Consider the following 27,997-nt stretch of genomic DNA (forward strand, 5'->3'; position numbering starts at 1 on the left):
TTCTGTTCTCCAATCCACACCACCACTTCAACAACTCCTCCCTCCCGTATTATCCTTTGTCAATGACGCCGCAGCAATGAGCCAAGATGCCCCCTCTGATCTGCATTACGTGCGCTACGATAGCTCCCGCGAAAATGAGTACGTCGCGGCCATGCGCCAGCTGATCGCCAAGGACCTCTCCGAGCCTTACAGCATCTACGTCTACCGATACTTCTTATACCAATGGGGTGACCTCTGCTTTCTTGCGATGGACGAGAAGGACGAGATGGTCGGAGTCGTGGTCTCGAAGCTGGAGCTCCATCGCGGCGGCCCTCTACGAGGGTATATCGCCATGCTGGCCGTGCGCGAAGAATACCGGGGTCGTGGCATCGCAACCAGGCTGGTGCGCATGGCGATTGATGCAATGATTGAGCGAGAGGCCGATGAGGTATGTTCAGCTTGCATGGTAGCAATTGTGTCTTTGGAAGTATTGTTTTTTTAGCTGATTGTGTCGTGTTGCCTACCAGATCGTTCTCGAAACCGAAATGACCAACACGGCTGCTATGAAGCTATACGAGCGGTTAGGCTTCCTCCGCAGCAAGCGTCTACACCGCTACTACCTCAATGGCAACTCGGCCTATCGGCTTGTGCTCTATCTCAAGGACGGCGTGGGCTCGATTCGAACGGGGTTTGATTCCTACGGTCCGCCTCAGCCAGGACCCGCGGAACTACAGAACCCTCCTCCTATTCCCACTACGCAAGGAAATGGTCAATAAGGAATACTTGCGGATTTGTGGCACTACATGTCCCTATATGAGGATGTGAAAGCATGATAATGACTTGTTTATGGGAAACGACTGGAATAGATAGATTTGCACTTGCACCTGGAATTGGCGTCTGGGTCTGACAGTGGAATCCAACATAAATGCTTCGACTTTTTATTCTGTTTCTGAGAAAATAAGGATGATGTTTAGGCAGAGAGTCTGCTCTGGGAAATAGATCGGTAGGATCCGTATTTGAGATCGACCGGTATTCGTGAAGGGTAACTTGAGACTACGGGCAGTTCACTGATCGCAACTCTATGTTTAATCAGACTAATGCTAATAAATCAGCTACTCGAAGTGCATCTTAGTGCGCAGTACCATGTTCGGTGTAACCAATTAGTCAGAGTTCACGAGCTTTCACAAAACCGGCTATTCCCACCCTCCTGATGTACGGTTACCACCAAACATCGAATATCAATATTCTCAGCTTCGACGCAATCCCATTCACAAAAGAAGCCAAGCGTCACACGTTAAATTCATCCTGGGAAGAGTTGACTCGATCTAGGTAAACGAGAAATAGGTCCAATAACCGCTCGAAGCTCCTAAATGCAGCTACCCGCTCTATGCATCATTATCATCACCATCACCATCATCATCATCACCGCGCATACGTTTACCCCCTTCAAAATGTGGCTTTGCCCTCAAATCCGGCTTGCAAAAACCCTATTGCATCAGCCACATCGGCCACCGTGATCCTGTTTCGCTGTTGCACCGACTCGTTCCCACCCCGATTTAATATATTACAACCAGTTTGCGCGGCCGCCCCCTACGTCATCGGCCCTCTGGCTCACGGATTGATATAGATCTATATCGCTTCGCACTGATTTCATCGCACCCGCGACAAATCAAACAACCAAAATAAGAAAGCACCCAGGCAAAGAATCCTCATACTTTTTGCAATCAGACCACGACCCTTGCCTCACATCACCTATCAACTTTCCTCCCGCCGTTCCCCCTTCGACATGTCTCTCGACCCCGTCGGCGGCCTTGGCCGCGGCCTCCCCGCCAAAAAAAAAAGTGAACAAATTGGCCTCCACCACAACACAGCACGCTCGCACCGCCGCGCAAGATCCCGTCGCGCAAGTCCACCAAACGACCAAGTCGGTCACCGACCCGGCCATGCCGGGCGAATTCCCCCTCCGACGACGCGCCCCGCAAGGACGACGACGGCCCGCCGCCGGAGATCTCGTTCAACGCGCTCTGGACCGGCATCCGCCAGTGGTTCGGCGGGCTGGTCCCCACGGCGTTTGATCGGTTCGAGGCGTTGGTGCAGTGGCTGGTGGAGCGGTACCTGCCGCCGGCGCGGCAGGGCGCGCTGTTCCAGGCGGCGGCAGACCGGCCGATCTCAGCCACGTTTGTGGTTTGCCAGGCGATATGCTGCGGGGTGCCGCTGCTGGTGTTCCTGGCGGGGGTGTTTGTGTTTGCCGCGGTGTCGCTGCTGCTGTGGGCTGTGCTGTCGCTGCTGGTGCTGGGACCGGTGTTGTTGGTGTCGAGTATGATGGGAGTGTCGCTGTGGGGATGGGGGTGGATTGCGTTTGCCTTGGTAAAATGGGTGGACCAGACGTTTTTGGGAGGATTGCTTTCGAGGTTCTGGTTGCCGGCGGTGCAGGAAGAAGGTAGTGGCGAGGGTGCAAGCGAGGGAGGAACTGGAAAGGAGAAAGAGGAAAAGGCGGAAGAGGAAAAGAAGGACAGTTGATATTGAGGGTGGATGAGAATTGAGTCTGTCTATGGAAGAGGGTTATACTGCATTAAAGCAGTCATATCATGAGGCGTTTCTTTCTATTTAATTCCCTTTTCTGGTTTACTGTATACGTGGATGGATGGAATTGCTGTATTTCTCCCTATAGATTGTTGGGATTTTCTTTTCTCTCTCTCTCTCTCTTTTCTTGTTTTAAGACGGAACACCCGTACTTCACTGAGATAGAACCTGTAAGCTGACCGGATTTGCCATCCTTGGCCAGTCCGAGTCAAAACCATGCATGCTCATCTCAGCCTCTTCTTGCAGATGTCAGATGCAGCCGGGTCTGGAATGCATGCGAGAACGGGGACGTGTTCTAAACTGCATACTGATACTCAACATCGCCAACCACCTAGCAAACATTCCTCATATGCATATGTACGTATATATATTTACGTCTCTACACGGGGTTTGTAATGCAAGCTTCTCTGCAGCTCCCATGCCTCAATGGGCCCGCACAGGCCAAGCACACGGTCGGCCGATAGTCGACAGACAGACAGTATGCCGCATGGACCCGTTCCCCGCCAAAAAAAAAAAGAATAAAATAAAAGATGGAGAGTAAGGTTCGATGGGGGCAAATATACTTCTCTGGCGATCTTCTTCACTTCCCGCCCCAACTCGGTAGATAGCACGGCCGATCACGGGATTCCCGCCAGGAGAAAGTGGGGACGGGAGGGTAGGATGAAGTCTCCATGTTGGAAGGTTCGGAAATTTGGAAAATTGGATGGTGAGATTGGGATTTGAGGATGATTTGAATTACTCCGTTGTCGGGAGAGGGGGTGGAGGGAGGGAGAGAGGGAGGGAGGGAGAGAGGGAGGGAGGGATTAGGGCGCCGGTTTTACTTTGTCTTGCGCTGATGGTCTCAACGGAGATATAGACTGTGGGCCGCAGTCAACACACACAGAGACGAGATAAGAAGTCGATGCAGACGGCTATTCTGGTTTATTCCTGGAGGATCCGGGGCTAATGCATGCATATTGTGGACCCATCACTCTTTTAGCACTGGCGTTACAGATGATTTGGAACGAGGGCGTCCCTTCCCTTCCTTCCTTTCCCCCCACCCCTCTCCCATCCATGGCCAGGAAAAGAAGGGAGAGGGGAGGGGAGAGGAGAGGATATCGAATATAGCTGCTGCAACGGATCTGCGACGGCTCTTGGCGCGTTTCATGACGGACGGGATGGGATGCGGGATGCAGGATGGCCCGTGTGGGTGATCGGCCAGGGTATAGCGTTAAATTCCTTCAGATTAATGCAAATCATGCGGATTAATGCAACATCAACGCCCCGTTGCCTGATTCGAGCACCTCTAATTCCCTCATCGGGTCGGACTGGGAAGCAAACGGTCATGATCACTCATCACAGAAAGTCCGGAGTACAGAGGCAAGTGGACGGCCCGTCTCTCATTTCCCTAAGCGAGAGACGTCTATGCTCCGCAATAGACTCATAGACACCCAGACACTAAAATATTAGACTCTAGACACGCGCTGTTGACGTACTCCGGACTCGGGAAATCACTCTCCACCCTCCACAAAATTAGGCCCAGCCGAACGCTCACTGCGCTGATTGACAGAGGGATTACAGTACCGTTGCATTCCCTGACCCTCGCCCCTTCCATTCCTGAAGTAGGTACCTCCGTACATATGTCTGCGCATGTCTCAGAGCATGGCACAAAGGTACGCGCGAATAGACTAAGTCATCGGGAGGGGGCCAGAAGGCGGGTAGGACAAAAGGACACAGAGAGGCGTGCGACGCTCCGGAGCCGTAAGTACGAGAGGTAGGTCCTGCAAGACAAGAGCATCGCCAGAGTTTATGGTGTGAAGAGGGAACGAGTCTCCATCCCGGGTCCCACTGGGCTCCACTCTCGTGCGCATTTACCCCTGAGCAAGTCCAGCACTGACCAGGACCGATGCAGGTTAGCTCGGTTGGGGTGGGACCAAAAGAGGCAAAGAGGAGGGGGAGGATCAAAGCAGAAAAAAAAAAAGAAAAGAGAGAAAAGAGAGAGAAAGAGAGAGAGAGAGAGAGAGAGAGAGAGAGAGAGAGAGAGAGAGAAAAAGCAACGAGAGGCAAGGCGTGTTCAGTGCCCGCCGATCCTCAATTTGGGGGAGACCAGAGAGAGAATGAGGGTGGTATAGTCTACAAGGTTGGTCAAGGTGGATCAACGGGGGCGAGCTATGGACACCCAGAGATCCCGGTGATTTGAGATTTTGGGGCATGACAAGGCCCTGGTGCAAAGCCGGACGACTGGCTCACAAACCGACCAAATCCTGCGCTTTGCCTGTTGGGGAGGGAGAGATGGCAGGGATGGTGTCATGAACAATAGTACGGAGTGCTCAGTATCCGGCCTCCGACAGTTGAGGGGCTGCGGATTCTAGACGATCCGACGAGAGTCGACGACTTGATGCTTGACGACATGACAACTATATGGCGCACATAGCAAGTTGCCTGCTTTTGGGTGGCATGGAAATGTTTGGCAACGTCGGACGGGGTCCGCCCGAGATTTGTGAAAGAGAGAGAGCCGTCTGAGACATCCCGTTGATAGCGTCGAACGATTGCAGCACCTGCAGGCAGCCAAGTCCCGTGGATGGGCGAGGAGAAGTGGAGCTGTTCGATTATTTTTGATATTTAATATTTTTATTTATTTTTGACTTGAATCAAGAGGACTAGTCCTGGACGATGGAGTCGAGTGGGTGGGGGGAGGGGGGGAGTGTAGAGCATGGAGATACTTTGTACGTGCTCCGTATTTCGCGTAGAGTCCGGACGGGACTCAATTGATGAGGCCAGAAGAAGGGCATGCATGGATCTCACTGCACTTTGTGGGACATCATTGAACTCTGTGCCAGCCGCGCGATAAGAAAACCAACGAGCGAGCTTTCTACCACCGATTTGGGCAGGAGGGTTGGCCCATTGCCTCTGATTCGTGCTTTCATGCTTTCATCCGGAGTCTACCCTCAGCCGGGTTGATAGTTCCATCGGCACGACGATGTGATGGGGCGGGACGGGCTTCATCTATGACGAGCATCAATCTGAAACTCCCGCATCGAATGGAGCACAGCTCTGTGCCGATTATCCTCCTCCTCAGGGACGACGGGCTGAGTACACAGGAGTCCAGAGACGGCCAGAGGGGGTCCAGGTGGTGCTCCATCCTTTCCCAGCCTCGCCAACCGCCGTGAGGAATGTCCACATGGAGGTCTCGTGGACTGAGTCGGAAGCTAACTTTACCCAAACTTGGCCCCCGTGGTCTCCACCCGGTCAGTGCGGCCCCCTTCGGATGCAGGTACCGCGTCGAGTCACGAACGAGGTGTCACTCTCCTGCGGACGCAGGTCGTACGAAGTCGCCGCTGTTCGCGTCGTGGCCCGGTGGGTTGGCCCGGTTGGTCTTGACGTCAACGAGGTTGGTCTCTTTCCCTCCCCCTCTTCTGATGGCCTCGGTCGCGATTCCGGTTTTTCCAGTTCTTGGGGCCGTCGTGGCCTGACTGGAATAGGGAAGAGCTGAGGGATTGGCGATTGGATGGGCGGCGGATGATTGGCCGCGCCAGGGATTTTTCCCGAGAATTTGGTCGTCAGATTGATGGCTCGTTCCTCGTTTCTCTTGTGTCATGACGAGAGTCAGGATGATGCGGGGAGAGTCGGAGCTATTCCTGGTATGTGGCTCTCTTGGAAGAGGAATCGCCATCAGCATATAGATATCCATGTACAGGTAAATATAGAATAATCAATATGCAGATCAATAAAAATAAAAATAAAAATAAAAATGGTAAAACATATACAGGAAAATCTAAATAGGAATATAAATATAAATAACTCAAAGAAGAAAAAAAGGCAGAAAAAAGCAACGACAACAACAGACAATGCTGTCCAGAGTTCAGCCCCAGTGGTTGCATCCCCAGGATTTGCGATAGATCAGAGTCGCCGGACCACGCCAGCTGCCGGGCTGCTTTGGACCGGGACTCTAGGTAAAAACATGCAATCTTCATGCTCGGGATATCAACGATCCCCCCCCCCCTCCGAAGTATCGCCACAAGTCTCCATTCGACGGGCATCGTGGGTCCCTTCCCCCCCCCCCCCCCCAAGTTCTCAGGGGATCCGCGAGGGTGGAGGCGGATCGTTCGCAGGGTGGCAAAAACGCCGTGCATTGGGCCAGGGGTAAAGGACGTCAACCGCCCCCCCTCTCCAACTCTGCATTTTCCGCATTTTCGGTCCCCTTAGATAGTTCATATCCCGTTTGTAACTGTCCCCTTGCATGATCCCCATTCACCGTCCCTTCTGGATCGCCTATCGGGTGTCCTCCAGCACATGTGGCTCACTGACTCAGTCGTCCACTGGCCCCGTCGCTCACCCCCGAATATACTTTGCCACATCCGAATGGGATTAGGGTTCTCTCGAGAGACTACGGAACTATGGGACTATGGAACTTTGGGACTTCGGACGCCTCTCCCTCCCCAATGAACGACGAACGGACGAGTAGAATGCGTCGGCACGCAGAGATCTCACCTGATCTATAATTATTCGGGTTCTTCCAGGATGCGCCGAGTCGTCCTATCTATAGCCGTAGCCATCGCCATACGCCATAGCCACAAGCCACAGCCAGAGCCAGGAGAAGAAGAAAGAAAGAAAAGTAGAGGGAGAAGCACATAAGATTTCTTGCAGACCCCTCGACTGTCCCGAGAGTCGCAGTCCTGCTCCACACACCGCAGAACCCACTGCGCTCTTGAATTTTCCCTTTTTCCCCAGGCCCCGAAAAGCGTACCTGGCGAACCGATTTTATCTCCTGCGCTCCCCCTCCCCAAACCAACTGGCCCCCCCCACTCTGTACTTTACTCCTAACTCCTCCTAATCTCTCCTCTTCTTCTTCTACTCCTCTCCTCGTCTTCTTCTTCTCTTCTTCTTCCTCTTCCTCTTCCTCTTCCTCTTCCTCTTCCTCACGCTCTTCTGTGCCCGCCTCATGTTGGGCATCTGGTCGCCTAATCCTGCCCTCGCATCATCCCGCGTCAATTGATTCGTCGACTCGTTCCCGTTCCCGTGTCCGTGGTCTTGACGAAAACCTTCTTGGCCGACCCTCCCCTCCTAAACCCAATCCCAATCCACTACACCCCCCTGGGTTTGTGTTCGAGAAAACACTCGGCATTGGGGACGACAATCGACCGACTCGCGTGAATTCTCCGCTCTCGACTCTCGACTCGCCAACAATCGAGGTCGCCCTGCACTCGCTCTCCGGTCCACCACCGTTCCCACGCAATCGGGTCCCTCCCCTATCTTTTCGAAGACGCGCGACCTGGCGTTCTCGCCAACTCCGTCGTCGCCAGCGCTGTCGACCCTTCGCGGGACCTCGCATCGGTCATCCTCCAATCCCACCATGTCCGTTGCGACCATGTTACAACCTGCCTCGCGAGTCTCGCGAGCCTCGTCCTCCTCATCTTCCTCGTTTCAGCCCGTGGCACGACAGAACACAATGTCGTCGCACGATACTCGGTCGCTCCGCCAATCTAAGCGGATGTCGGTCACCGCGTTATACTTATCCATGTCCGCTAAGGACAGGGATTTGGAGATCTCGGATGACCTGGCGCGAGGTAGGCGCTTCCTCTCCTCTCCCCCCCCGGCCCCTGTCGTGATTCTACAGGGAAGATCAGGGAAGATCGGGGAAGATCGTGGACGGGTGGTATTGACTTTGAAAATAGCACAGAAACATCTGCGAGAACTCAAATCGAAGATCTCATCGCAATCCAAGAAGAACTTCGTCTTGGAAAAAGACGTTCGATATCTAGACTCGCGAATTGCCCTGCTGATCCAGAATCGAATGGCTCTGGAGGAGGTAAGCCAGCGATCCCCTCTTTATCTGTTTCTATGGTCGGCACACCGTGCGAGACAGGCTCACTCACAATTCCTTTTTTGCTCCCCCTTTTTAGCAAAACGAAGTCGCCAGCCACCTCGACGACACGGCCGACCCTCAAGAAGGATTCTTTCCGAATGATGAACGAACCCAGAAATATGGCAATCTGCTATTCCTGCTCCAGTCGGAGCCCCGCCATATCGCCCACCTGTGTCGTTTGGTTTCCATGGCCGAGATCGATTCCCTCTTGCAGACGGTCATGTTTACTATCTACGGAAACCAGTACGAGAGCCGTGAGGAGCATCTCTTGCTCACGATGTTCCAGTCCGTTCTCACCTACCAGTTCGATAATACCCCTGAATACTCCTCCCTCCTACGCCAGAATACTCCTGTGTCGCGCATGATGACCACATACACTCGCCGTGGCCCCGGCCAGAGCTATTTGAAACAGGTTCTCGCAGACCGCATCAATTCGTTGATCGAATTGCGTGATGTGGATCTGGAGATCAACCCTCTGAAGGTGTACGAGAGCATGGTCAAGCAGATTGAAGAGGAGACAGGCTCCCTGCCTGAGTACCTCGCTCGGTCGGTCACGGCCGAGGATGCCGCCGAAAACAAGCAGGTGCAAGCCATCATTACCCCCCGCCTGAAGATGTTGACGGATATCGCGAACGGATTCCTGACCACCATCATTGAATCGGTGAACGAGGGCCCCTTACGGAATTCGCTGGATCTGCAAGCAGATTCGCAGCTTGTCTCGTCGCAAGTACCCCGATGCTCAGGACCAGACGATTTGCACTCTCATCGGTGGTTTCTTCTTCCTCCGCTTCATTAACCCGGCCATCGTCACTCCGCGCTCGTACATGCTGATCGATGCCACCCCGACCGACAAGCCCCGCCGGACCCTCACCCTGATCGCCAAGATGCTACAGAACCTGGCCAACAAGCCCTCGTACGCCAAGGAGCCCTACATGGCCAGTTTGCAGCCGTTCATCGAACAGAACAAGGAACGCGTGAACAAGTTCTTGCTCGACCTGTGCGAGGTGCAGGATTTCTATGAGAGCTTGGAAATGGACAACTACGTGGCGCTTTCCAAGCGCGACCTTGAACTGCAAATCACTCTGAACGAAATGTACGCTACCCACGCTCTTCTCGAAAAGCACAGCCTGGCACTTGCCCAAGACCAACACTCCCACCTCTCCCTGCTTCTGCAAGAACTGGGCGCGGCCCCGCCGCAGGTGCCCCGCAAAGAGAACCGGACCATCACTGTGCCGCTCTTTAGCCGCTGGGAGACTGCATTGGACGACTTGACGGCCGCCCTGGACATCACCCAAGAAGAGGTGTTTTTCATGGAGGCCAAGTCGACGTTCGTGCAGATCCTTCGTTCTTTGCCCCCGAACTCCTCGGTTGCCCGTCGCCCCTTGCGTCTGGACCGCATTGCCGAAGCCGCTGCCACTCTCAAGAACGATGCTGTGATGGTCCGCAAGGGCATCCGGACCATGGAGTTGCTGAGTCAGCTGCAGGATATGGGCGTGCTCGACCGTTCCGATGAGTTCAGTCTCCTCCGTGACGAGGTCGAGCAGGAGTTAGTCCACCTCGGTTCGCTGAAGGAAAAGGTGCTGGAGGAGACCCGGCAGCTGGAGGAAGTGTTTGCCACCATCCGCGACCACAATGCGTACCTGGTGGGCCAGTTGGAAACCTACAAGTCCTATCTCCACAACGTGCGCAGCCAATCCGAGGGCAAGCAGCGGAAACAGCAGAAGCATCAGGAACTGGGACCGTACAAGTTCACTCACCAGCAGTTGGAGAAGGAGGGCGTGATTCGGCGTAGCAATGTGCCAGAAAATCGCCGGGCGAATATTTACTTTATGTTCAAGAGCCCGCTCCCCGGCACTTTTGTTATCAGTCTGCATTACAAGGGTGAGTTGCTCACAACCGAGCTAATTCGATAATATCATCCAGAGACTAATTTCTTTTTGTTTAGGGCGTGCCCGTGGATTGTTGGAGCTTGATCTCAAGCTGGATGATCTGTTGGAGATGCAGAAGGATAATCTGGAGGATCTGGACCTGGAATACGTGCAGTTCAACGTCTCCAAGGTGCTAACCCTCCTGAACAAACGATTTGCACGCAAGAAGGGGTGGTAAACACTAGGCTGTGCGGCCCCAGCGCCCTCGATACCTTCCCCACCTAATGATTGATATGAGACCGAGGACTCTGGAGACGAAGGGCATCTTGTCTCTGACCCATTCGTCTCGGGCGGCGAGTCCATCCGCAGATTCGTCGCCGCCTCTGTTTGATGATCTTGATGGACACGGATATATACTTCCGTTCTCTTTTTCTATACATATACCCCCTTTCCATCCTCGACGTCCCCCGATCGATGGACTGGATACATGCTCTCTTGCTATGACTCTGACCTGACCTCCCGGAACATTGTGAAATTGGGAATGAGTGGCCCTCACGTCTCCTATGCATGGTGGTGATACACGAACATAGCTGCTGGTGGTGGTGGTGGACTGATTGTGGTGGTTTCCTGCAGGCTCGGGGAATTGGCTCACGATCAATGTGAAATTTTTATCTGATCGCTGTTTCTTTTGTTACGTTGACTCTTCCCTCCTCCCCTGCCCACCATGTTTGTGAAATTTTTTTGCAATTTATACCCAGCGCATAGTTGTTGTTCTCGTTTCTTTTTTTTGGTTCGCTGTGTTCTTCGTTGGATTCTGATCTCCCGGGTTCGGGCTTCTCCCCCTATCTTGTAATCTTACCTGTTATCATTTGGATCTTGCTGTATTCGCCTGTTTGGACGCCATCTTGGATTGTTGTCTCCCACCACCGCTCGGGGCTCTTTTGTATTGGCCCCCCAGCGCTGTGTATAATGAAATACCCGTGTTTTCTTGTTGTCGATGATCCCCTCAGTCTGTACAGAGGCTTGTCGTAGCGGGACGTTCACCCGGCCTGTTTATATATCCATCTTATCAAACATATTTACTTCGGGATTTGAGGACGTTTTTTGGGGTAGCGGACGCGTATGTGCCTCCATCAGCCTGACGTCGGTTTTGCCGGCTTACTCTAACTGTTAAAGTGCCGATGATCCTTTTGGCGCGGCTTTCTGTTGGATCTTTGTCCTGCAGGTGGATTCGTCCGAACACCGCCTCGTGCCCCTCTGCCTCCACTGGCGCTGCATGTATGGTGGATTTCAAGATTTCAAGAAGATTGGCTCTCGACTCTTACAATGCCCTCGGGAACATGCCCTGGAGATGTAACGTGGTGGAAGGAGGGCTACCTGCATAACAAGGCGATTCAGAGGATGTTTGCGGACAGGTCATCATTTCACCATTATACCAATGATGTGCCATTATTAGAGGACACGACAGGATAACAGGCCAGAATGACAGAGAGGCGCCATCATCGTGCATCCCCGGCCAATTACGGAGGCCTCGAATGCCAGTACTTGACTTCTCCACGCCCCGATAGTCACGGTGGTTATAGGGGGGAGGATTGGGGGGCCCTGTTTCTCTAGATGACGGCGACTCTTCGCCCTGATCCATAATTAATTGATTAATTCCATCCAAGTCCCATACTGACTTCTCTGCTACCCGATCCATCGTGCTATCAGGCACTAGCGACTGTTTGCACCGAAACCTTAGCGTGCGTGTTTGGCCACCTCGAAAAGTGGCCACGCCCAAACTCCGCCTTCCGTGCCAACCTTCTTCTCTCCTCCGCCTTCGCCCCTCTCTTTCCTTTATTCTCTCTCTCTCTCCCCCCTACCCTCAACTCCTCTTCTCCCCCTCTGTGAATTTACCTCTCAATCACAATGGCGGCCGCTACCGAGTCCAAGCTGCCTACCGACCCCAAGTACGACCAGTACGAGTTCCCGACCACTGCCCCGGAGGCCCAGGATGGCCACCCCGGCCACACCACCCCGGAACAGGATGCGAAGGTGCACCAGCTGCGCACAATGCTCGAGCAGATGGGCTACACAGAGCGATTGGATACTCTGACCTTGCTGCGATTCCTTCGTGCTCGCAAGTTCGATGTTGAGGCGTCCAAGGCTATGTACGTTTTTTTTTTCTTTCTTTCTTGGAGACACTCCGTTTTCTGAGTTGTGTTGCGGGCGATGTGTTTCCTCGCCCGCAACACAGCTCCAGGGGGGATTTGCATGCTTCGCCTCGCCTTTTCATTTTGAATTCCCCCCACCCCTCCCCCTTGGAAGATTTCTTTTGATTGTCTTTTCCGAAGATGAGATGAGTCTAATGCGCTTTGTTTTCTGCTACAGGTTCGTGAACTGTGAGAAGTGGCGCAAGGAGTTTGGCACCGATGACCTGCCTCGCACCTTTGAATACCCCGAGAAGCCCGAGGTGTTCAAGTACTATCCTCAATACTACCACAAGACCGACAAGGTGAGTTCGGAGCGAAAGCGTGAGATTCGCGGGACATCACTAATCTGCGTGTTTCTTCTCTTGTCAATAGGATGGCCGTCCCGTCTATATCGAGAAGCTGGGCAAGATTGACCTCACTGCCATGTACAAGATCACCACCGGCGATCGCATGCTTCAGAACCTGGTCACGGAATATGAGAAGCTGGCTGATCCCCGTCTCCCTGCCTGTTCGCGCAAGGCAGGCAAGCTCCTCGAGACTTGCTGCACCATCATGGACCTGAAGGGCGTCGGCGTTACCAGCATTCCCTCCGTCTACAGCTACGTGCGCCAAGCCTCCGAGATCTCCCAGAACTACTACCCCGAGCGTTTGGGCAAGCTCTACCTCATCAACGCCCCCTGGGGCTTCAGCAGTGTCTTCAGCGTTGTCAAGGGCTTCCTTGACCCGGTGACCGTCAACAAGATCCACGTGCTCGGTAGCGGATATCAGAAGGAGCTCCTTTCCCAGGTGCCCGCGGAGAACCTGCCCGTCGAGTTTGGCGGCAAATGCAGTTGCGAGGGTGGCTGCGAGCTGTCCGACATGGGCCCCTGGCAAGAGTCCGAGTGGGCTCGCCCGCCGGCCTGGGCGACCGCCAAGGAGACCAAGGAGACCAAGGAGACCGAGGAGGCTGTTGTCCAGAACGAGGACCCCGGTTATGAGAAGAAGGATGCCGAGGGCCAGGAGGGAGCCCAGACCAGCGCATAGAGGACGGGAAGGGGGCGCTTATAGAAACGTTTTGTTCTTTTCCATTCGCTTTGATTTTCTGATCGCCATTTTCGCATCCGCTCGGGGGGCCGGCTCTGCTCCATTACCAACTATGTCCCCCCTCCTCTATCAGACTCAATCCTAAGAAGAGAGCAAAAACCAAATGATCCAAACAAAAATTCAAACCAGACGAAGGGAGTTCCGTGAGAGAAAAACATTCCTGTTTTTACCTTTTCGTCTCCTTTATTGAGAGATTTATTTCTGTGTGTCTAAATTGATCGCATCACTGCGAACGGGGCGTACACGTCAAGATGCCCCATCGCCCTCTCGTCAGGTCGCCCGTTTTATACTTTGGCAGTTCCTCCTTTCTCTCCTTTCGACCTCTCTCTAAGCCTCGATCTCTCAGGCTCTGCCTCCTTTCTCTTCAGGCTCTCTAGCAGATACGCTTCCTGGTACCTTGCACGCTATCCGATCTAGATCTCATGATCTTACGGCGCACATCGACCCCCCCCTCCCTCAGAGTATATGTTTATGTACTGTTCGTCGGTCTACGGTTTAAAATATGCGGCTGGTACGCTTCCGCCCCCTCTCTATAGAACGGAATTGAACCTATCGATAAGCGGGGTTTCCAATGAGTTTTGCTCTTTTCTTTTCCGAAAGGCCAAAAGGCGAGATGGGAGTGATTTTGAAGACACGGTTCTTTGTATGTTTTTTTTTTTTTTTTTTTTTTTTGCCAATCGGCCAATCTTCTTTACATGTATAACGCCCTGTATCAGGCTATCGATGGTGTAATAGATTGAATTGCTCCTCTTGAGGCTTTGCCAAATCTTCCAAACACGCCCCCGTTTTCACTGAAGACGATCCTACTTGCGTTATCACGGATGACATTCAATGCAGTCAGTACCCGTATACTTCGGGAACCCAGAACAAATAGAAATAAGACGATGGTATCATGATTCCCCCTCCCGAGTCAGTCCTGAGCTCCGAAAAAAGAAACGCCTGCCATATAGAATCAACAAACAAAAAGTAAACAATAACCCCTCCCAAGAGACTCCAACTGTTCAAAGAGAAACTCCCAATGCACATATTCACATGTTTTCTACTACTTCCGCAGCACGCCCAGCCCGCTCGGCCTTGCCCATCGTCGTAGCCAGTGCGTTGCCCTCCGCTCCAGCCTCGGTGTCCACATCTCCTTCGCCCTGCAGCCGCTGAAGCGCGCGCAGGGTATTTTCGTATACTTCGGCTATATCGCCACTCCGCCAGCGCTCCGTTTCTTCGTTCGTGCCAAGCGGGACCTGCAATGTCCACGCCGGATCGAGACGATTGCGACGGCGTTGAGTCCGCCCCGGTCGTTGTTTGGTCGTCGCCTGGGGTTCTGTGTCAACCTCCATGCTCTCAACGTCTTTCGCACCCTGCTCGCTGCTTGAGCCTACATGGCTCTCGTCTTTGGTTTCGTCCATGCCCTCCCGGTCGTCATGTCCATTCACACTTTCCCCTTCTTCCTCATCGTCGTCATCGACCTCATCCTTGATAACCTGTTCCAGCCGAGCCGCATACTCCTGCGCAGCGCGCTGCGGTGTCTCCCGGCGTAACTGGGCCACGCTTGTGGTGAGCGATTCGAGCTGTGCGTACAGCGTGGACACGCGCGATGCGAGCTCGGAGTCGAACGGCTCGTACTCGACAGTTTCGGGCGCAGTGAACGAGGCCGGGAAGGGGAACTGCGGCGACGTCGAGTCGATCCCGTTGATGCTGATCGACGAGGACGCGCTCGTGAAGGTCCGCGTTATGTACTGTTCGTTTCGACGTGGGCCTTGTGTTAGCCTTGTTGTATGTAGGTAACTCTGCCACTCCTGCCCCTCCTTTCTCCCTTCCCCCCCCGGAGGTCCCCTCATTGCTCTCTGTTATTGTTGCCACGGCTTGACGCCCTGCAACGAAGATCGCAATTCGGTTTCTCTCCCCTGCTGTGTTGTGGGCATGGGCACGGAGTCGGGCATGCTTACCTCGTCCACCAGTTCCCGTACGCGCTCGCGCATTGGATCGGGGGCGTCATTGTTTGTTGCTGAAGGGGGCAGATGCAGGTCTAGTTTTTGGCGCGAGAGCGCGATCGTGTTGGCGTAGAGATAGGTGAAATCAGTGGGCGACTGCAGTTCGATCTTGCGGTAGTGTGGCTCGGCCATGGCGTCGAGGAGGAGGAGCGTCGTGGTGGTTCTCTGGGAGAGACGGACTTTGTTGATGGGGTTTTCTGCACGCGTTGGAGAGCGGATGCGGGCTTGGCGCTGCGGCCTCCCCCCCGCAAACGATGTCATCGACGGGGGGAACCTTGCTCTCCTCTTCACTTTCCCCTCGACTTGTGCCTGTGATTTTTCTTGCTCTGATAATACCCAGTCTAGACTTCTCCCTTTTTTCCCCTTCCTTTTATTATTACTCCTGCTCTTCCTCGTCTTCTAAATAAGAGCACTGTCAGTACTTTGATCCCCCTTTCCCTATACTGGCCTATATCTGGGCCTGAGCACAGGCTACCTTGGTGTGATGCAAAGTCCCGCTGGGTGATGTATGCGACAATTGTACATCGACTAGGGCTTTCGATATAGTATTACGACCACAATCATCCCACACGTTCCGTGGTCGTCCACCAGTCTAGCGACCATGGAGCGCCCTCCAAGCATTTCCCTCGTGGATAATACCCTCCCCTCAGCGCAGCAGCCCACGAGTAGCAGCTCCTCGCGACAAGCCTCCACTGTCGGCCGTCAAAGCAGTTTGACGAAACATCTTAGCCACGCATCGGTCTCCGGGAAGCGGGCTCAAAGAAAATACGCAAAATGGCAACCAGATAAACTCGGCATCCCGACCGACACCGATGCCGAACGCTCCTTGAGCCGGGAGTCGTCACGCGTGCGCGGGTCCATATCGGCAGCAAGCTCGGGGGGAGAGGCTAGCAGGCAGTCATCGCACCAAGGAACGGCGGGCGAGAACCCGGCAAGCGCAGAGATAGATATAGATGTGGCCGATTTCGCACCGAGCACCACAAACGAGACGTCGCAATCCGCCAGCGCGGGCCAGAACCCAGTTCTCACCGGAGACTCGAAGGCCATCTCAGAACTAGACATTCTCTACGAGAACCAGCGTGGGTGGTTTTTTTTCGGCGTCCCGCTCTACTCTCACAGCTCCCTCCTTAATTTCGACCCCAGCGCTTGGATGACCCAAGACCGCCGCGACAGCCCCGTCAACATCACCAATGCCCAGGTCCCCGACCCAAGCTGGGAATGGGCCTGGCGGACATGGTACGTGGATATGTCGGGCGATGTCGACGAGCAGGGCTGGCAGTATTCATTCTCGTTCAAGTCGTCCCAGTGGCACGGGACGCACCCCTGGTTTCACTCCTTCGTCCGGCGGCGGCGCTGGGTTCGATTGCGATCAAAGGTCCAAGACAAGCGACACCGGGGACGATCCGATTTCGAAAGGGCCCACATGTTGACTGAGGACTATTTCACTATCCACTCGCGGGCTCGCAGCCGTGACCAGAGCGCTACGGGCTTGTCGCGCGTGGAGTCCGGGTTTTTGAGTCGTGTGAGCACGAAGGTGGATGAGCAGGTCCATCTCGAGGAGATTGGCGACATACCAGCCCTGATGCGCGAACTGAGGCTGGCCTCTATTGACCGAGAGAGAATTGATGCGCTGAAGAGGTTTGTTCAGGATGGAGGCGAGGAGCTGTATTACCTGAACGCCAAGGTGAGTTCTGCGAATGCGCCGTGATTACAAAATCATAATATCTCTTTGGATCTTTTTTCTTACTTCTCGTGCTCTCTCTCAGATCCCAGAGATCATGTCCATGTTCCTGTTCCAAGCGTCTCGCTGGCAATTCGTCTCCCACCTCGTCAACATCATTCACCAACTTTCCCAGCAACCAGCGGACCTTGACGCGAAAGACTCAGAGCGCATAGAGCGCAAGAAAGACAACCTGACTCGCGCTGTTGAGACTGCTAGACGCCATATTACGGGGCCGAATGTCTTCACGGATACCCACGGCGACTCGGGCTTGGGAATGCTCGACTTGACTCCAGTATCGAGACATGATACATTGTTATCGAAGCGGGCTCAGGCAACCGATGAGCCGCTACATGTATTGAAAGACGCGAAGATCAAGGGCATTCCAAAGGCTGCGGAGGTTGGGAGAGATTGGCATATTCATCGATAGCTGTGTGGCTATCTGGTTTCTCTCCACCATAATACCGTCAAAGAGCCCTGTAAATATTATTAGTTCGGGCTATCTTTTGATTTCTGATTTCTGATTCCTGAGTCTAATGTTAAATCAATTCTAGATTTATCCGTAGCCGATATCCCAGCACTCTATTTTGATTGGATGTCTCACAATTTTATGCCTTCTATTGGTTCAATTCCAGCGGTTCGCCTGCTTTTTTGTGTTCGCCCTATGTATTTTGTGGCTGGATGATTGCCTCTACCTATAGTCGCTATTATAATTTGGCCTGGGGTGATATTCAACTGACTCTGACGGACCAGATCAATGCAGGCGATGCTAAAGATCCGAATGGCGACTGGAATGAAGATTACCTGAAGGTTAAGATCGCTTGATCGAAGCACTCCAATTTCGACACGCGCAATACAGGACTCAATGATCCTCTAGGCCAGTCGCTCAGTGATGCTTTCCGTAGCGATGACTAGTGGTATCATGCTGATCCTCAATACTATGTACGCCCCATATTTTACTTTCAACTCGCGAGCCATCCACTGACGAGTGATAGATTCGTTTCAATAATAGTACTGCAGCTGGCCAAGCCCTTGGGTCAACTTGACTTTGATCAACTGACTGGGGAAGTGTCACCAGTAGTCCATCATTGGTACAGGCTAACGTTTGCAAAGCTTCACGATATAATACCTAGTGATTTGCAATTCACAAAATGTAGAGATCTACTTTGGCAAACAAAGACACACCCACTTCCCGACATATGAACCAGGTGAAATTCTGTGATCTTCTCTTAGTGAATTCAGACTGCCATAACAAGAGGCTATGAAGAGAACGTCTATTCAAATATGAGCTGTGATTCATGATTCGGACCCCACAATACCAACATCGCTATCGGCCCAACTTGCCTCCATTCCATCCGGTCTATCCCCGCCCTACACCCACACAGTCATGTGTTCTACAGGACCTCATAGACATCAATTTCCACATATACCGGGCGCTGAGGAGGCTTCAGATTGCCAAGGAACACAGAACGGCCTAGCCAGCCGTACTTTTCATTGTTGACGTCCACCTCGAATCTTGGGTTTGTGCGCGTGTACCAATCGGCCCCGTTGTTGGCCATAGATGCCTTAGACGGGTCCGCATCTTCAAAAACCACCTTCATAGTTTCTTGACTAGCTCTTCCGTACCCTTCATTGCAGATTCCGATAACGGTGCCATCGTTTGCTTGGATGGAGTAACGCGCGTAGAGATGCACTACCCCATCTGCGCGAACGGCGTTCCAATCTCCACCTGTGTTGGCGAGGATTTTTCCTTCGAACCTGGGCCCGGAGACGGTTCCGCCCGTGATTGGGATGAAGCGTTTATCGCCGGTTGAGGTGGAGCCGTAGTCAAGTGGCGGGCCTAAGTCGACATGGAGGGTGAAGGCGTATTCTATCTGGGGAGCGGGGGGAGACATGGCGGTGTGGATTGGCTAGTTCATCAACATGAAAGTTAGAGACGACCCAAATCAATTGTGGTATTAGGGAATTTGGTAGTATATTGAAAGAGATAGGGGTAAAAGCGAGGTGGGTGCCGCAGGATGAGTGACGAGTGCTTGGAGGGATACGAACAGCCAAAGTTACGCACTTTTGTGGCGATTATTGGTAGATCGATAAATTTACTGTTTTTTTAGATATAGTATAAAGCGTGGCTCTGTTGGAAACTTTAAAAGAACTCATGGTGCTGCTTACTTCTACTCTCCTCCGATTGTTCCCCTATATTTCTGCCCCGGATTATGCCCCGGACTGATATTCCGGCTGTTCCCCGGTGCCACTCTTTAGTCTTCGTCATCAGGGAGAGCTGCAAAGCCATTCACAAATACAGTCCTCTTCGGCCTAGATATCACTTACAGAATTCTATTCCAAAATTCTATATTCACTTTCACACGTGCCACCATAGACATGGGGCGCCATAATTTTCCCTCTTCTCCCCTTTCCAACTAATGATCCAAAGGACCCGTTACGATGGCCGTCTGCTCTCAAACTTGCGGCTGTTGTGTCCACCTCCTTTGCAAATTTCGTTTCCAACATGGGAGGAGCAGGAATTTCCGTTGCAGTTCCCTTGTTGATGGCTGAATATCACAAATCTCAATCGGGTGCAACCCAAGTTTTGACGGTGTGTTCCGGCCATTTGTTTCCCAGAAAGGGGCGGGAATAGGAGCTGGATTTTCTGATGAAATATAGTACAATTTTCTATTTCTCAGTATTGGAAATATTTTCTGGGTGCCATTGGCTATGAAGTTTGGCAAGCGCTTTTCTCTCCTTGTATCCATGATATTGCAAGCAGGCATGTTGGCCTGGGTTGCTGCAGCAGGCTCTTTTAATAGCTTGATCGCCGCTAGATGCTTGCAGGGGTTTGCAGCTGCAGCTGGTGAGGTAATTTGAACTCTTTCAGCTTATGATTTTGCACCTAGCTCACTTTTCACACGGCAGAGTATCGTTCCCGAAATTGTGTCAGATACCACTTTTGTCCATCGCCGAGGAGCTATGATGTCCATGTAAGTGCAGACAGGCGCTAATGATCAACTTATGTCAAGCTAAATGTCGCTATTTATTGGCCTTCAGCTACATCGTTCTTATCTCAGGTGGAAGTGCCGTGGGTCCGCTCATTGCTGGCTTTATGACCTCAGCACTCTCCGACACATGGCACTCTTTCATGTGGCTATGTTGTGGTGTTGCAGTATTCAGTTTTCTCTTGATGTTTTCCCTCTTCCCCGAGTCCAACTTTACTCGCCCGGAGCTCGACTTGACTATCGACCAGCTCGAAACATTGCACAATCGTGAAGCATACAAGGAAGACGAAGCGCAGATGCCCAAGGAGGAGCTCTGTGAGGAGGTGAATCAAGTTTCATCCACTCCAGATGGCTACAATATTTACACACCTCCTCTTCGTGAGATCCTGTCACCTATCGCATACAATGCTGAAGTAAATTTCTTGAACGCTATGATCGATCCTCTCAGGCTCCTGGCTCACCCCTCTGTCTGCTGGGGTATTTTCACTTACGCCATTACTCTGAGCCCTCAGTTGATTCTGATGTGAGTGCTCTCCTACTTATTCCATTCATTGCCATTCTCTTGCTCACCATTATTGTTCACAGTTTCACAATGTCCTCCCTTCTTCAGGCTCCTCCCTACCTATTCTCAACACAAGACGTTGGCTTGATGCAGATTGCAGCAATCATCGGTTTCTTGATTGCTTGCTTTGGTGGCGGCAAGCTTTCTGATATTATAAATAACTTTATCATCCGTCGCACCGCAGGTCAAAACATTTGGCCTGAGAAACGGTTGATTTCCCTCATTCCTGGAATGCTCTTCGGCCCAGCAGGTTGCATTCTGCTAGCCTTTGCTTGTGGCAATCAACTCTCTTGGCCTGCGATTGCTGTTGGCTTTGGACTTGTTTCATTTGGATCCGTCTATACGCCTAACATTGCTATCACCTATATCGTCCACCGCCATCAGAGGGAGGCCGCTGAGTGTTTGGTCTTAATAAACATCTTTAAGAATTTGGTCGCTTTCATTTTCTTATACGTGGCTGTTGAATGGGTCAACAAGAATGGTTACATTCAGGTCTACATGATCATGTTCATGCTGAATATGTTGATTCTTGTTTGTGCTGTGCCGTTATATTTGTACGATTCCAGGAGACACCGCAACATGGATGTATTTTAAATCGATTCGAATCCACTGCTCCAATGAACATCGCATATATTTTGTGTATGGATTGTGATCATTTCATAAGCATTGCAAGGGAGCTGAAAGATGATCTAACATAATAAGCAAATAAGAGCACCTTTGACTATCAACCCCTATGCGTTCAATCTTTTCAGTCTGATATCTTTAGGCACAATGTATTCTGAAGCATTAACCAAAAGCAAATCTATCCCATTCTGATCTTCAATCTCAAAGGAAGCAGTCGACTAGAATTCCCAGAGCCCAACTTTCTCTTCTCTCCCGTATTCTCCACTGACGACATTTGATCAGGTCAATACAAATAATGCGTCAGGCGGGAGCCCGGCCCATGAAGAAACTCAAGTGGCTCATTCAGAAAATCCTCAAGGAGAGCTTTAAACGCTGGATCTCGATCCTTGATCAGCTCCTTTGCGGCATTGATCTCGCCCAAGAAGCTATGGAATTGTGACTGAGTGTTCATTTGCCACGCCTCAGGATCCCAGCCCCACAGGTCTGGTCCCCAATTATCATAGACCGAGTATTCCCAAATGCGATATTCTAGATCGACTGCCAAGGCCTTGGCTCGGTCAATATGTTCCAGGGCATTTCCGATGGCAGGGTCATGAGCGCGAACAGCTTGCTCCCACTTATTGCCCGATACGGGTGTGGTGATCGGCTCCAATCCAGGTGTCGGCGCAGACCCAAGTGTGAGTGGAAGCTCGGGAAGTTCGATATACTGCTCGGACTGTGCTGGACTTTCGAGCGCCTCCTCCTTGGCTGTCCTGGCTCTTTTCAGAACGGGAGCTGACATAGCCTCCGGATCGGTTTCCGAGGATGCCCGTCTCTTCCAGGCCATTTTGTGTGACTTGAGTTGGGAATTAGAGATCGCTGAGGTCAGAATGGCTTGATATGAAATTTCTCGCGATTTGAGCTTGCCTGATGCGGTTGATTTGGGTTTACGTTGGCGATGAGGAGAGGAAGGAGTTGTGGTCGATCAAAAAGCAGGAAAGTGGGAGGTGATTTATGGCATAAAAGAGGAACACAGCTCAAAATAGAAGGTTCAGTGGCACAAATGACAAAAAATGTACACAATGACAAAGCTCTTCTTAGTGCAACTTTGCAACGTTGATTTTAGATCTCCGGGAAACGTCTCTGCAAACTAGACGGTCCCATGAAGCAACAGAGAACAAAGAAGTTGGCTATAGTATAATATTCTGTTTGATTAAACGACAGGTAACCTATACCTAGATATTATCCTTTGTTAATTCCATGAATACCAAATATTTGGGGGTGGGTTATTAGTGAAGTTACGATAATGGTTTTGGGAATACTCGACATGACGCGACTTCTTTTATCGAATATCTCGAGTGCAGGAAGTTATATGATCTCTCGTACCAAAGGCCTCTTGTATTTGAAACGAGGACAGGTACGTATGTTGGGTAGTCGAGATTGAGTCGATGGCACCAAAATTCAACAGAAGAAAGCAATGCCTGAAATATATCACCTATCCTTAGAGAAACGAGGCCCCGTTGGCATAATTCTTACATTATGATTCTGATGATTCTAGATAAGTGAATATGAACAGTGTTTTCTGAAGTGATTTTTTGAGTATAAGCAAATCAGAGGCAACTTCAGAATGAAGAAAGAGTTCTTTGCCCCACTCAGCTGCATAAGAAAAAATGTCCGGTTGCTTTCTCGCGTCTCATTTACTAAGAACTTTCACTGCGCAATGATATTTATGCACTAGGAGCATATTGATGTATGAAAAGCATTATATATTACAAATCAATCCTAGAAGCAACAGAAAGATTCATTTCGTATGAGACATCCATCAATGGTGCAATGGGGTGGTATACAATATCCCGTTTGCCAACGAACCACTTGGTTCACAGACCCAATGCCCATCAGTCCGAGATCCCTATCAACGATTGAAATCGATCTCCATGAATCTCATCCCACCAGATGCATCTCCGAGCGCAAATGTGTTATTTTGGAAATCCACACATACCGGCCTATAATCCAAGGGAACCCAGAGCATGCTGTCTGATCCTTGAATAACCCAATCCTTGCAAAGAAGTATGGATGGTCCAGTTAGTTTCCCAATAGAAGGCTCATCATCAATGTCAATAGAAAGAATAATTTGCCCACGGTCCGTATTCAAATAGAGATTATCAACCGAGAATGACAATCTAGTGAGAGTGACTGCAGTGTATAAAGAATATACCTGAGAGCCTGCCACCGTATCCCATAGCCTAATAATCATATCGGCCGAAGTCGACGCCACAATTCTGGCGTCTGTGGAGGCGGCAACTGCGAGTATTGGTGTATCATAGCATGGTGTCACCTGTATTCCTCTGCCTGGAATGGTTCTCGAAAGCCATACTGTATCATTTGCAGAAGCCGCCACGATGGAGCCGCCATCCGAAGAAAAAGCTATCGCCTTGTACGGATGACCGTAGGTATATGCAATCGCTTTAGAACGATGACCGAGGTCATTGTAGAGAAGGTCCCTTTCTCCTTCCAAAACGCTCCACAGCCGAACTGTGCTGTCATTGCTGGTACTGACAAGTGCCATGTTAATCGGCGAAAAAGCAAGAGAATTGACAGAATTGAGATGCCCGTAAAACTTTTGTCTTTCTTTGCCTGTCTTTGGGTTCCAAATTCGAATCAAGCCATTCATCGAACCGGAGGCCAGGACTTGGCTATTCCATGAAAAAGCGATAGCTGTGGTAAAGCTACCGTGAGCCTCAATCGTATGCATCTCTTCATTTGACTGTGCATCCCACAGTCGAATCATCCCATTACTGTAAGAAGCTGCCACTATCGTAGCATCAGGAGAAAATATGACAGAATTGACTGTGCAAGTTCGTTGCTTCGAGCGTCCTTCAATAATTGGAGCTGAGTTCAAGGGCCGATCTGTTTGGTTGGGGTGATCGAGTTGATCATTTGCATTCGGAGGATCATGGGGTAGTCTGTCCGTCATAACATCCCAAATTCTAACAGTTTCATCGGATGAAGCTGATGCAACTATATTCCCATCTGGAGAGAAGGATATGGCTGTGATCAAGCCGCTGTGCCCATTCAACATGCGGACTACTGTACCTGTAGCGGCATCCCAGAGTCGAATAGTGGAATCGAATGAAGCAGATGCGATTGTTTTCCCATTTGGTGAGAAGGCCACACCATGAACCCGACTTTCATGGCCAAGTTGTTGTATCTGGTCACCCGTTTCCGTATCCCAGATTCTAATCGTTCTGTCACTAGAAGCCGAGGCAATAGTCCGACCATCGTTCCTGAATGTGACTGCATTTATGGAATCGGAATGTCCCTCGAGGCGGTATTCTTCTTCACCAGTTGCAAGGTTCCAAACATATAAGATCGCTTGACTAGCCGATATGATCCTCTCTCCATCAGTGGAGAAAGCAACGGAGGTTACCAAGTCGCCGTGTTGGAGAACCAGACTGGTCTCACCTTGTTCCCCATCCCACAGCCGAACTGTATGGTCATGCGAGGAAGATGCAATGCTCTTCCCATCTGGTGAGAAAGAGATTGCTGCAATGATATCTGTGTGACCTTCAAGAACCTGCTGTTCGTCGCCTGTGTTTATGTCCCAGAAACGGATAACCGACTCGGACGAAATGGTTGCAATTGTTTTACCGGCTGGCGAAAACGCCACCCCATGGATTCTGCCAAAATGGCCGAGCTTCTGAATTTCTTCGCCGGTAGTAGAGTCCCAGATTCTAACCGTCCTGTCGCTAGAGGCTGACGCGACAGCTTTACCGTCTCGGGAGAATGCCACAGACATGACTGGAGCAGTATGCCCCTGTAGTATTTGTAAGCAATCATTCCACATGAAGTCTACTTTCGGCAAGCGTGGTATCCAGCTTGGCATCGAATTCTCAAATGTCCTCCTAATAAGACTGTTCTTTGGAGCAAATGGAAGTGCAGAAGCATAGATCTGAAGGGGTGCTGTTGAAATGATCGAGCGACAATTTAGAATGAATAGGACCGCATCATGCAAGAATGCAAAGAGGGGTGAATCTTGAGTAAGCTAAATTTTAAATGTCGGTCACTGCCTCATTTCATATCTCTAGGAGATCTATACTTACGAGATCTTGTAAGTTTCTCATCATGGCGATGCTATCGGAAGCCTTCCTCAAAAGGCTCAAAACCTCAAGCCAATGAAGAAAGTGCTTCTTGAGAAACGCATAGACTGGGTGGGTATCTGTCAGGTGCATTTTGCCTTCTACAATATGGTAGACCCAGTGAAGACATGCATAGCGAATATCTGCAGATATGCACGAGTTGATTAGTGGGATTGGTATGTTCACAATCTGCGTTCCTGGCATTTTCAAGTCACATATATCCTCCTGCAAATGACTAGAGAGCAGATTTAAACATTTCATGGCAATTTTGCCATGCGTTTCTTCCTCACTTATCGAGAATCGACTGCCATGGAGCTTGTCTGAATCAAGAAGGAAATCACGAAAGGATAGGTGGAACAACCTGACAGGGTGATCTGTGGATTCTGGGATATCAAGGACGGAATGTAGAGATAAAAGTCGGCGATCTATGTCAGATCTTGGAACATTGAGAAGACGGGCCAATGAAGTCGCTGAGAGAGGCTCAGCCAAAAGCACTATAGTACCCACGATTTCTTGGAACTCCCTCACAAGTGACCTTTTGGCCATTTCAGATTGACCAAGCAAGAGGCGATCAAGGATTGGACCATAAGTAGCATCGAGCGTATTAAGCTCGGATGGTTGGGATTTTGTATGTTCAATAACCTTTTTGAGTTGCCCGGCAGGATCAGACCAGGCTGGATCTCTGATAAAACGAACAATAGTTGCGGCAATGATAAACAGTGGCACAGACATATGGACTAAGGTCTGAGTAATTTCCGGGCCTGGCCAGTCAAATGGAAGATAGAGATTGGAAGACTGGCTATTATAGTCAGACTTGATCTTGGCCAGCTCATAGTTCAGATATGTAGCGATATCACCCTGGACAATTGGCTTCGGAATATCATGCAAGATTATATTTTGATAACTACCTTTGATGTCATTGAAGCCAAGTCGGACCGGCAGCTCAGGTCTACTTGTCACAAAGGCTTTGAGAGGTATGTAGGGTGATTGACCCCCTCGTGACAGTGAACCGAGAATGGCTCGAATATTATGATCCCCTTCGCATTCATCAAGTGCATCGATCACAAGAACGATACTTCTTCCATGATATGCTGCCGGATTCAATTTCCTGAGAGGCTCCAATATGAGCTCCTCAAACTGTAGTCTCAGAGCCTTACAGACGATAGCAGGATCTGCTTCCATAGAAGCCCCGACATCGGCTGCTAGTAATGGCACTCTTGAAATTAGCTGGGAAGCTATCGATGTGAATAATTGTGCCGGGTTATCGCGATCTCGCTCGCCTCTTTTGAAGAAGAAGCTTCCACCAAGAGAACCTTTTGATGAGAAAGATTGCGCAACAGTACGGGATATGGTAGATTTCCCTGTTCCTGCTCGCCCATTCAGCCAAAAGACACATTCTGCTTCTGGATCATCTGCCCATTGCTCTATCTTCTGGAGAAGAGATACCCTGGTTTCGGGATGACATTGCGCATGTTGCTCGTCCGCATGAGAATCAAAAACAGCTTCTTTCACGAAGGGCAGTTTTGAAAGAATTGTATGCTGGCTGATACTGAGCACGTATCCACTAGAGAAATTTTCAGTCTTTGTTTCATGCTCTGGTCAATATAAAAGGGAAGAGATAGACAAACAAGGAAAGAGAAAAACAGACGTTTGATCAATTGTTAGCGCTGTAGTCAGTGTATCTCGATAGTGCTCAAGGGCTTTGACTGCTTTATTGACGTCCTTGCTTTCCAGTGGCCACTTCAAAGAGCGAAGTCCAAATCGACTCATGGAACGCTTTAGAGGCCCAACACCAAGTTTCGTTTCCAATCTGTATTGAAGATCTAAAAGTTGCGAAGAACAATCATTGAGCGCCGGGTATAATGCTTGCGAATTCCGGAGCCATGCGCCTTTTGGGCTGTCGAGAATCGCCTGCGCTCCGTGAAGAGTATTCTTCAGCCTATCCAGCTCTTGCATCAGTCTGCTCACATCGGATCTTGCATTTTTGACCGCTTTTGTGAATTGGAAAAGGAGTGATCCAACCTTTGCAGATAGATCAATCACTGCAGCGATACTCGATGCCGTTCCTACCCCATCCATCATCTTAGCGGGAATAATGATCCAGGCACAAATGCTGAACCCAAATCCCCGAAGAACATAGATTCAACGAAAAATAACGTTACACCTCTAAATTTCAAATGAGAAAGAAGCCGAATTGGACATCTGTTGGGTATAGATAAGTTGATCATAAGTGTGTAGCGAGGTTGCCCAACAAGAATGAGGGGGATTCATGGGTGGGGGGACACTAGGAATGGGGCGGCAGCAAAACTGGGCGATTCCGGAGGTCCATGATGCGATGCTAAGATTAGGACATGAAACTTGTTTGCAAAAGGACCGAAACCATACCCAAATCAGATACATTGAGCTAGCGGTTCTGCATGACCACGTTGACGAATAATATCTGGTTATTTA

At 50.8% G+C, this 27,997-nt stretch overlaps 13 protein-coding genes across 13 annotated transcripts; 8 read left to right on the forward strand and 5 right to left on the reverse strand.

Moving 5' to 3' along the window:
- Positions 1-76: 76 nt before the first annotated feature.
- On the forward strand, positions 77-755 carry N7462_006554 (peptide alpha-N-acetyltransferase MAK3; the record flags this gene model as incomplete). Its single annotated transcript, XM_057078272.1, has 2 exons — positions 77-427; positions 507-755. 2 exons carry the CDS (start codon positions 77-79, stop codon positions 753-755), a joined length of 600 nt encoding a protein of 199 aa, XP_056933852.1.
- A 305-nt stretch (positions 756-1,060) lies between these two features.
- On the forward strand, positions 1,061-2,499 carry N7462_006555 (seipin co-factor family protein; the record flags this gene model as incomplete). Its single annotated transcript, XM_057078273.1, has 2 exons — positions 1,061-1,110; positions 1,851-2,499. 2 exons carry the CDS (start codon positions 1,061-1,063, stop codon positions 2,497-2,499), a joined length of 699 nt encoding a protein of 232 aa, XP_056933853.1.
- A 3,343-nt stretch (positions 2,500-5,842) lies between these two features.
- N7462_006556 (uncharacterized protein) lies at positions 5,843-6,139 on the reverse strand (the record flags this gene model as incomplete). The annotated part of the gene is made up of 1 exon (XM_057078274.1): positions 5,843-6,139. One exon carries the CDS (start codon positions 6,137-6,139, stop codon positions 5,843-5,845), a length of 297 nt encoding a protein of 98 aa, XP_056933854.1.
- A 1,755-nt stretch (positions 6,140-7,894) lies between these two features.
- Positions 7,895-10,513, forward strand: N7462_006557 (Ras GTPase activating protein IRA2; the record flags this gene model as incomplete). The annotated part of the gene is made up of 4 exons (XM_057078275.1): positions 7,895-8,350; positions 8,445-9,068; positions 9,112-10,288; positions 10,353-10,513. 4 exons carry the CDS (start codon positions 7,895-7,897, stop codon positions 10,511-10,513), a joined length of 2,418 nt encoding a protein of 805 aa, XP_056933855.1.
- Positions 10,514-12,183: 1,670 nt separating this feature from the next.
- On the forward strand, positions 12,184-13,490 carry N7462_006558 (SEC14 family lipid-binding protein; the record flags this gene model as incomplete). The annotated part of the gene is made up of 3 exons (XM_057078276.1): positions 12,184-12,425; positions 12,646-12,769; positions 12,840-13,490. 3 exons carry the CDS (start codon positions 12,184-12,186, stop codon positions 13,488-13,490), a joined length of 1,017 nt encoding a protein of 338 aa, XP_056933856.1.
- A 1,088-nt stretch (positions 13,491-14,578) lies between these two features.
- Positions 14,579-15,667, reverse strand: N7462_006559 (uncharacterized protein; the record flags this gene model as incomplete). The annotated part of the gene is made up of 2 exons (XM_057078277.1): positions 14,579-15,280; positions 15,491-15,667. The coding sequence occupies 2 exons, from the start codon at positions 15,665-15,667 to the stop codon at positions 14,579-14,581; spliced, it is 879 nt and encodes a 292-aa protein (XP_056933857.1).
- A 469-nt stretch (positions 15,668-16,136) lies between these two features.
- On the forward strand, positions 16,137-17,243 carry N7462_006560 (uncharacterized protein; the record flags this gene model as incomplete). The annotated part of the gene is made up of 1 exon (XM_057078278.1): positions 16,137-17,243. The coding sequence occupies one exon, from the start codon at positions 16,137-16,139 to the stop codon at positions 17,241-17,243; it is 1,107 nt and encodes a 368-aa protein (XP_056933858.1).
- Positions 17,244-17,313: 70 nt separating this feature from the next.
- On the forward strand, positions 17,314-17,685 carry N7462_006561 (uncharacterized protein; the record flags this gene model as incomplete). The annotated part of the gene is made up of 1 exon (XM_057078279.1): positions 17,314-17,685. The coding sequence occupies one exon, from the start codon at positions 17,314-17,316 to the stop codon at positions 17,683-17,685; it is 372 nt and encodes a 123-aa protein (XP_056933859.1).
- A 492-nt stretch (positions 17,686-18,177) lies between these two features.
- N7462_006562 (uncharacterized protein) lies at positions 18,178-18,458 on the forward strand (the record flags this gene model as incomplete). The annotated part of the gene is made up of 2 exons (XM_057078280.1): positions 18,178-18,197; positions 18,251-18,458. 2 exons carry the CDS (start codon positions 18,178-18,180, stop codon positions 18,456-18,458), a joined length of 228 nt encoding a protein of 75 aa, XP_056933860.1.
- A 191-nt stretch (positions 18,459-18,649) lies between these two features.
- N7462_006563 (DUF3237 domain-containing protein) lies at positions 18,650-19,150 on the reverse strand (the record flags this gene model as incomplete). Its single annotated transcript, XM_057078281.1, has 1 exon — positions 18,650-19,150. The coding sequence occupies one exon, from the start codon at positions 19,148-19,150 to the stop codon at positions 18,650-18,652; it is 501 nt and encodes a 166-aa protein (XP_056933861.1).
- An 817-nt stretch (positions 19,151-19,967) lies between these two features.
- N7462_006564 (putative MFS transporter) lies at positions 19,968-21,401 on the forward strand (the record flags this gene model as incomplete). Its single annotated transcript, XM_057078282.1, has 4 exons — positions 19,968-20,103; positions 20,128-20,230; positions 20,298-20,768; positions 20,831-21,401. 4 exons carry the CDS (start codon positions 19,968-19,970, stop codon positions 21,399-21,401), a joined length of 1,281 nt encoding a protein of 426 aa, XP_056933862.1.
- Positions 21,402-21,714: 313 nt separating this feature from the next.
- Positions 21,715-22,257, reverse strand: N7462_006565 (uncharacterized protein; the record flags this gene model as incomplete). The annotated part of the gene is made up of 1 exon (XM_057078283.1): positions 21,715-22,257. The coding sequence occupies one exon, from the start codon at positions 22,255-22,257 to the stop codon at positions 21,715-21,717; it is 543 nt and encodes a 180-aa protein (XP_056933863.1).
- Positions 22,258-23,322: 1,065 nt separating this feature from the next.
- N7462_006566 (Vegetative incompatibility protein HET-E-1) lies at positions 23,323-27,628 on the reverse strand (the record flags this gene model as incomplete). The annotated part of the gene is made up of 3 exons (XM_057078284.1): positions 23,323-25,452; positions 25,511-27,110; positions 27,195-27,628. 3 exons carry the CDS (start codon positions 27,626-27,628, stop codon positions 23,323-23,325), a joined length of 4,164 nt encoding a protein of 1,387 aa, XP_056933864.1.
- Between the last annotated feature and the right edge of the window lie 369 nt (positions 27,629-27,997).

This window comes from Penicillium macrosclerotiorum (genome assembly GCF_028827735.1).
Source record: "Penicillium macrosclerotiorum strain IBT 26536 chromosome Unknown utg000006l_segment0_segment0, whole genome shotgun sequence".
Taxonomy (NCBI): domain Eukaryota; kingdom Fungi; phylum Ascomycota; class Eurotiomycetes; order Eurotiales; family Aspergillaceae; genus Penicillium; species Penicillium macrosclerotiorum.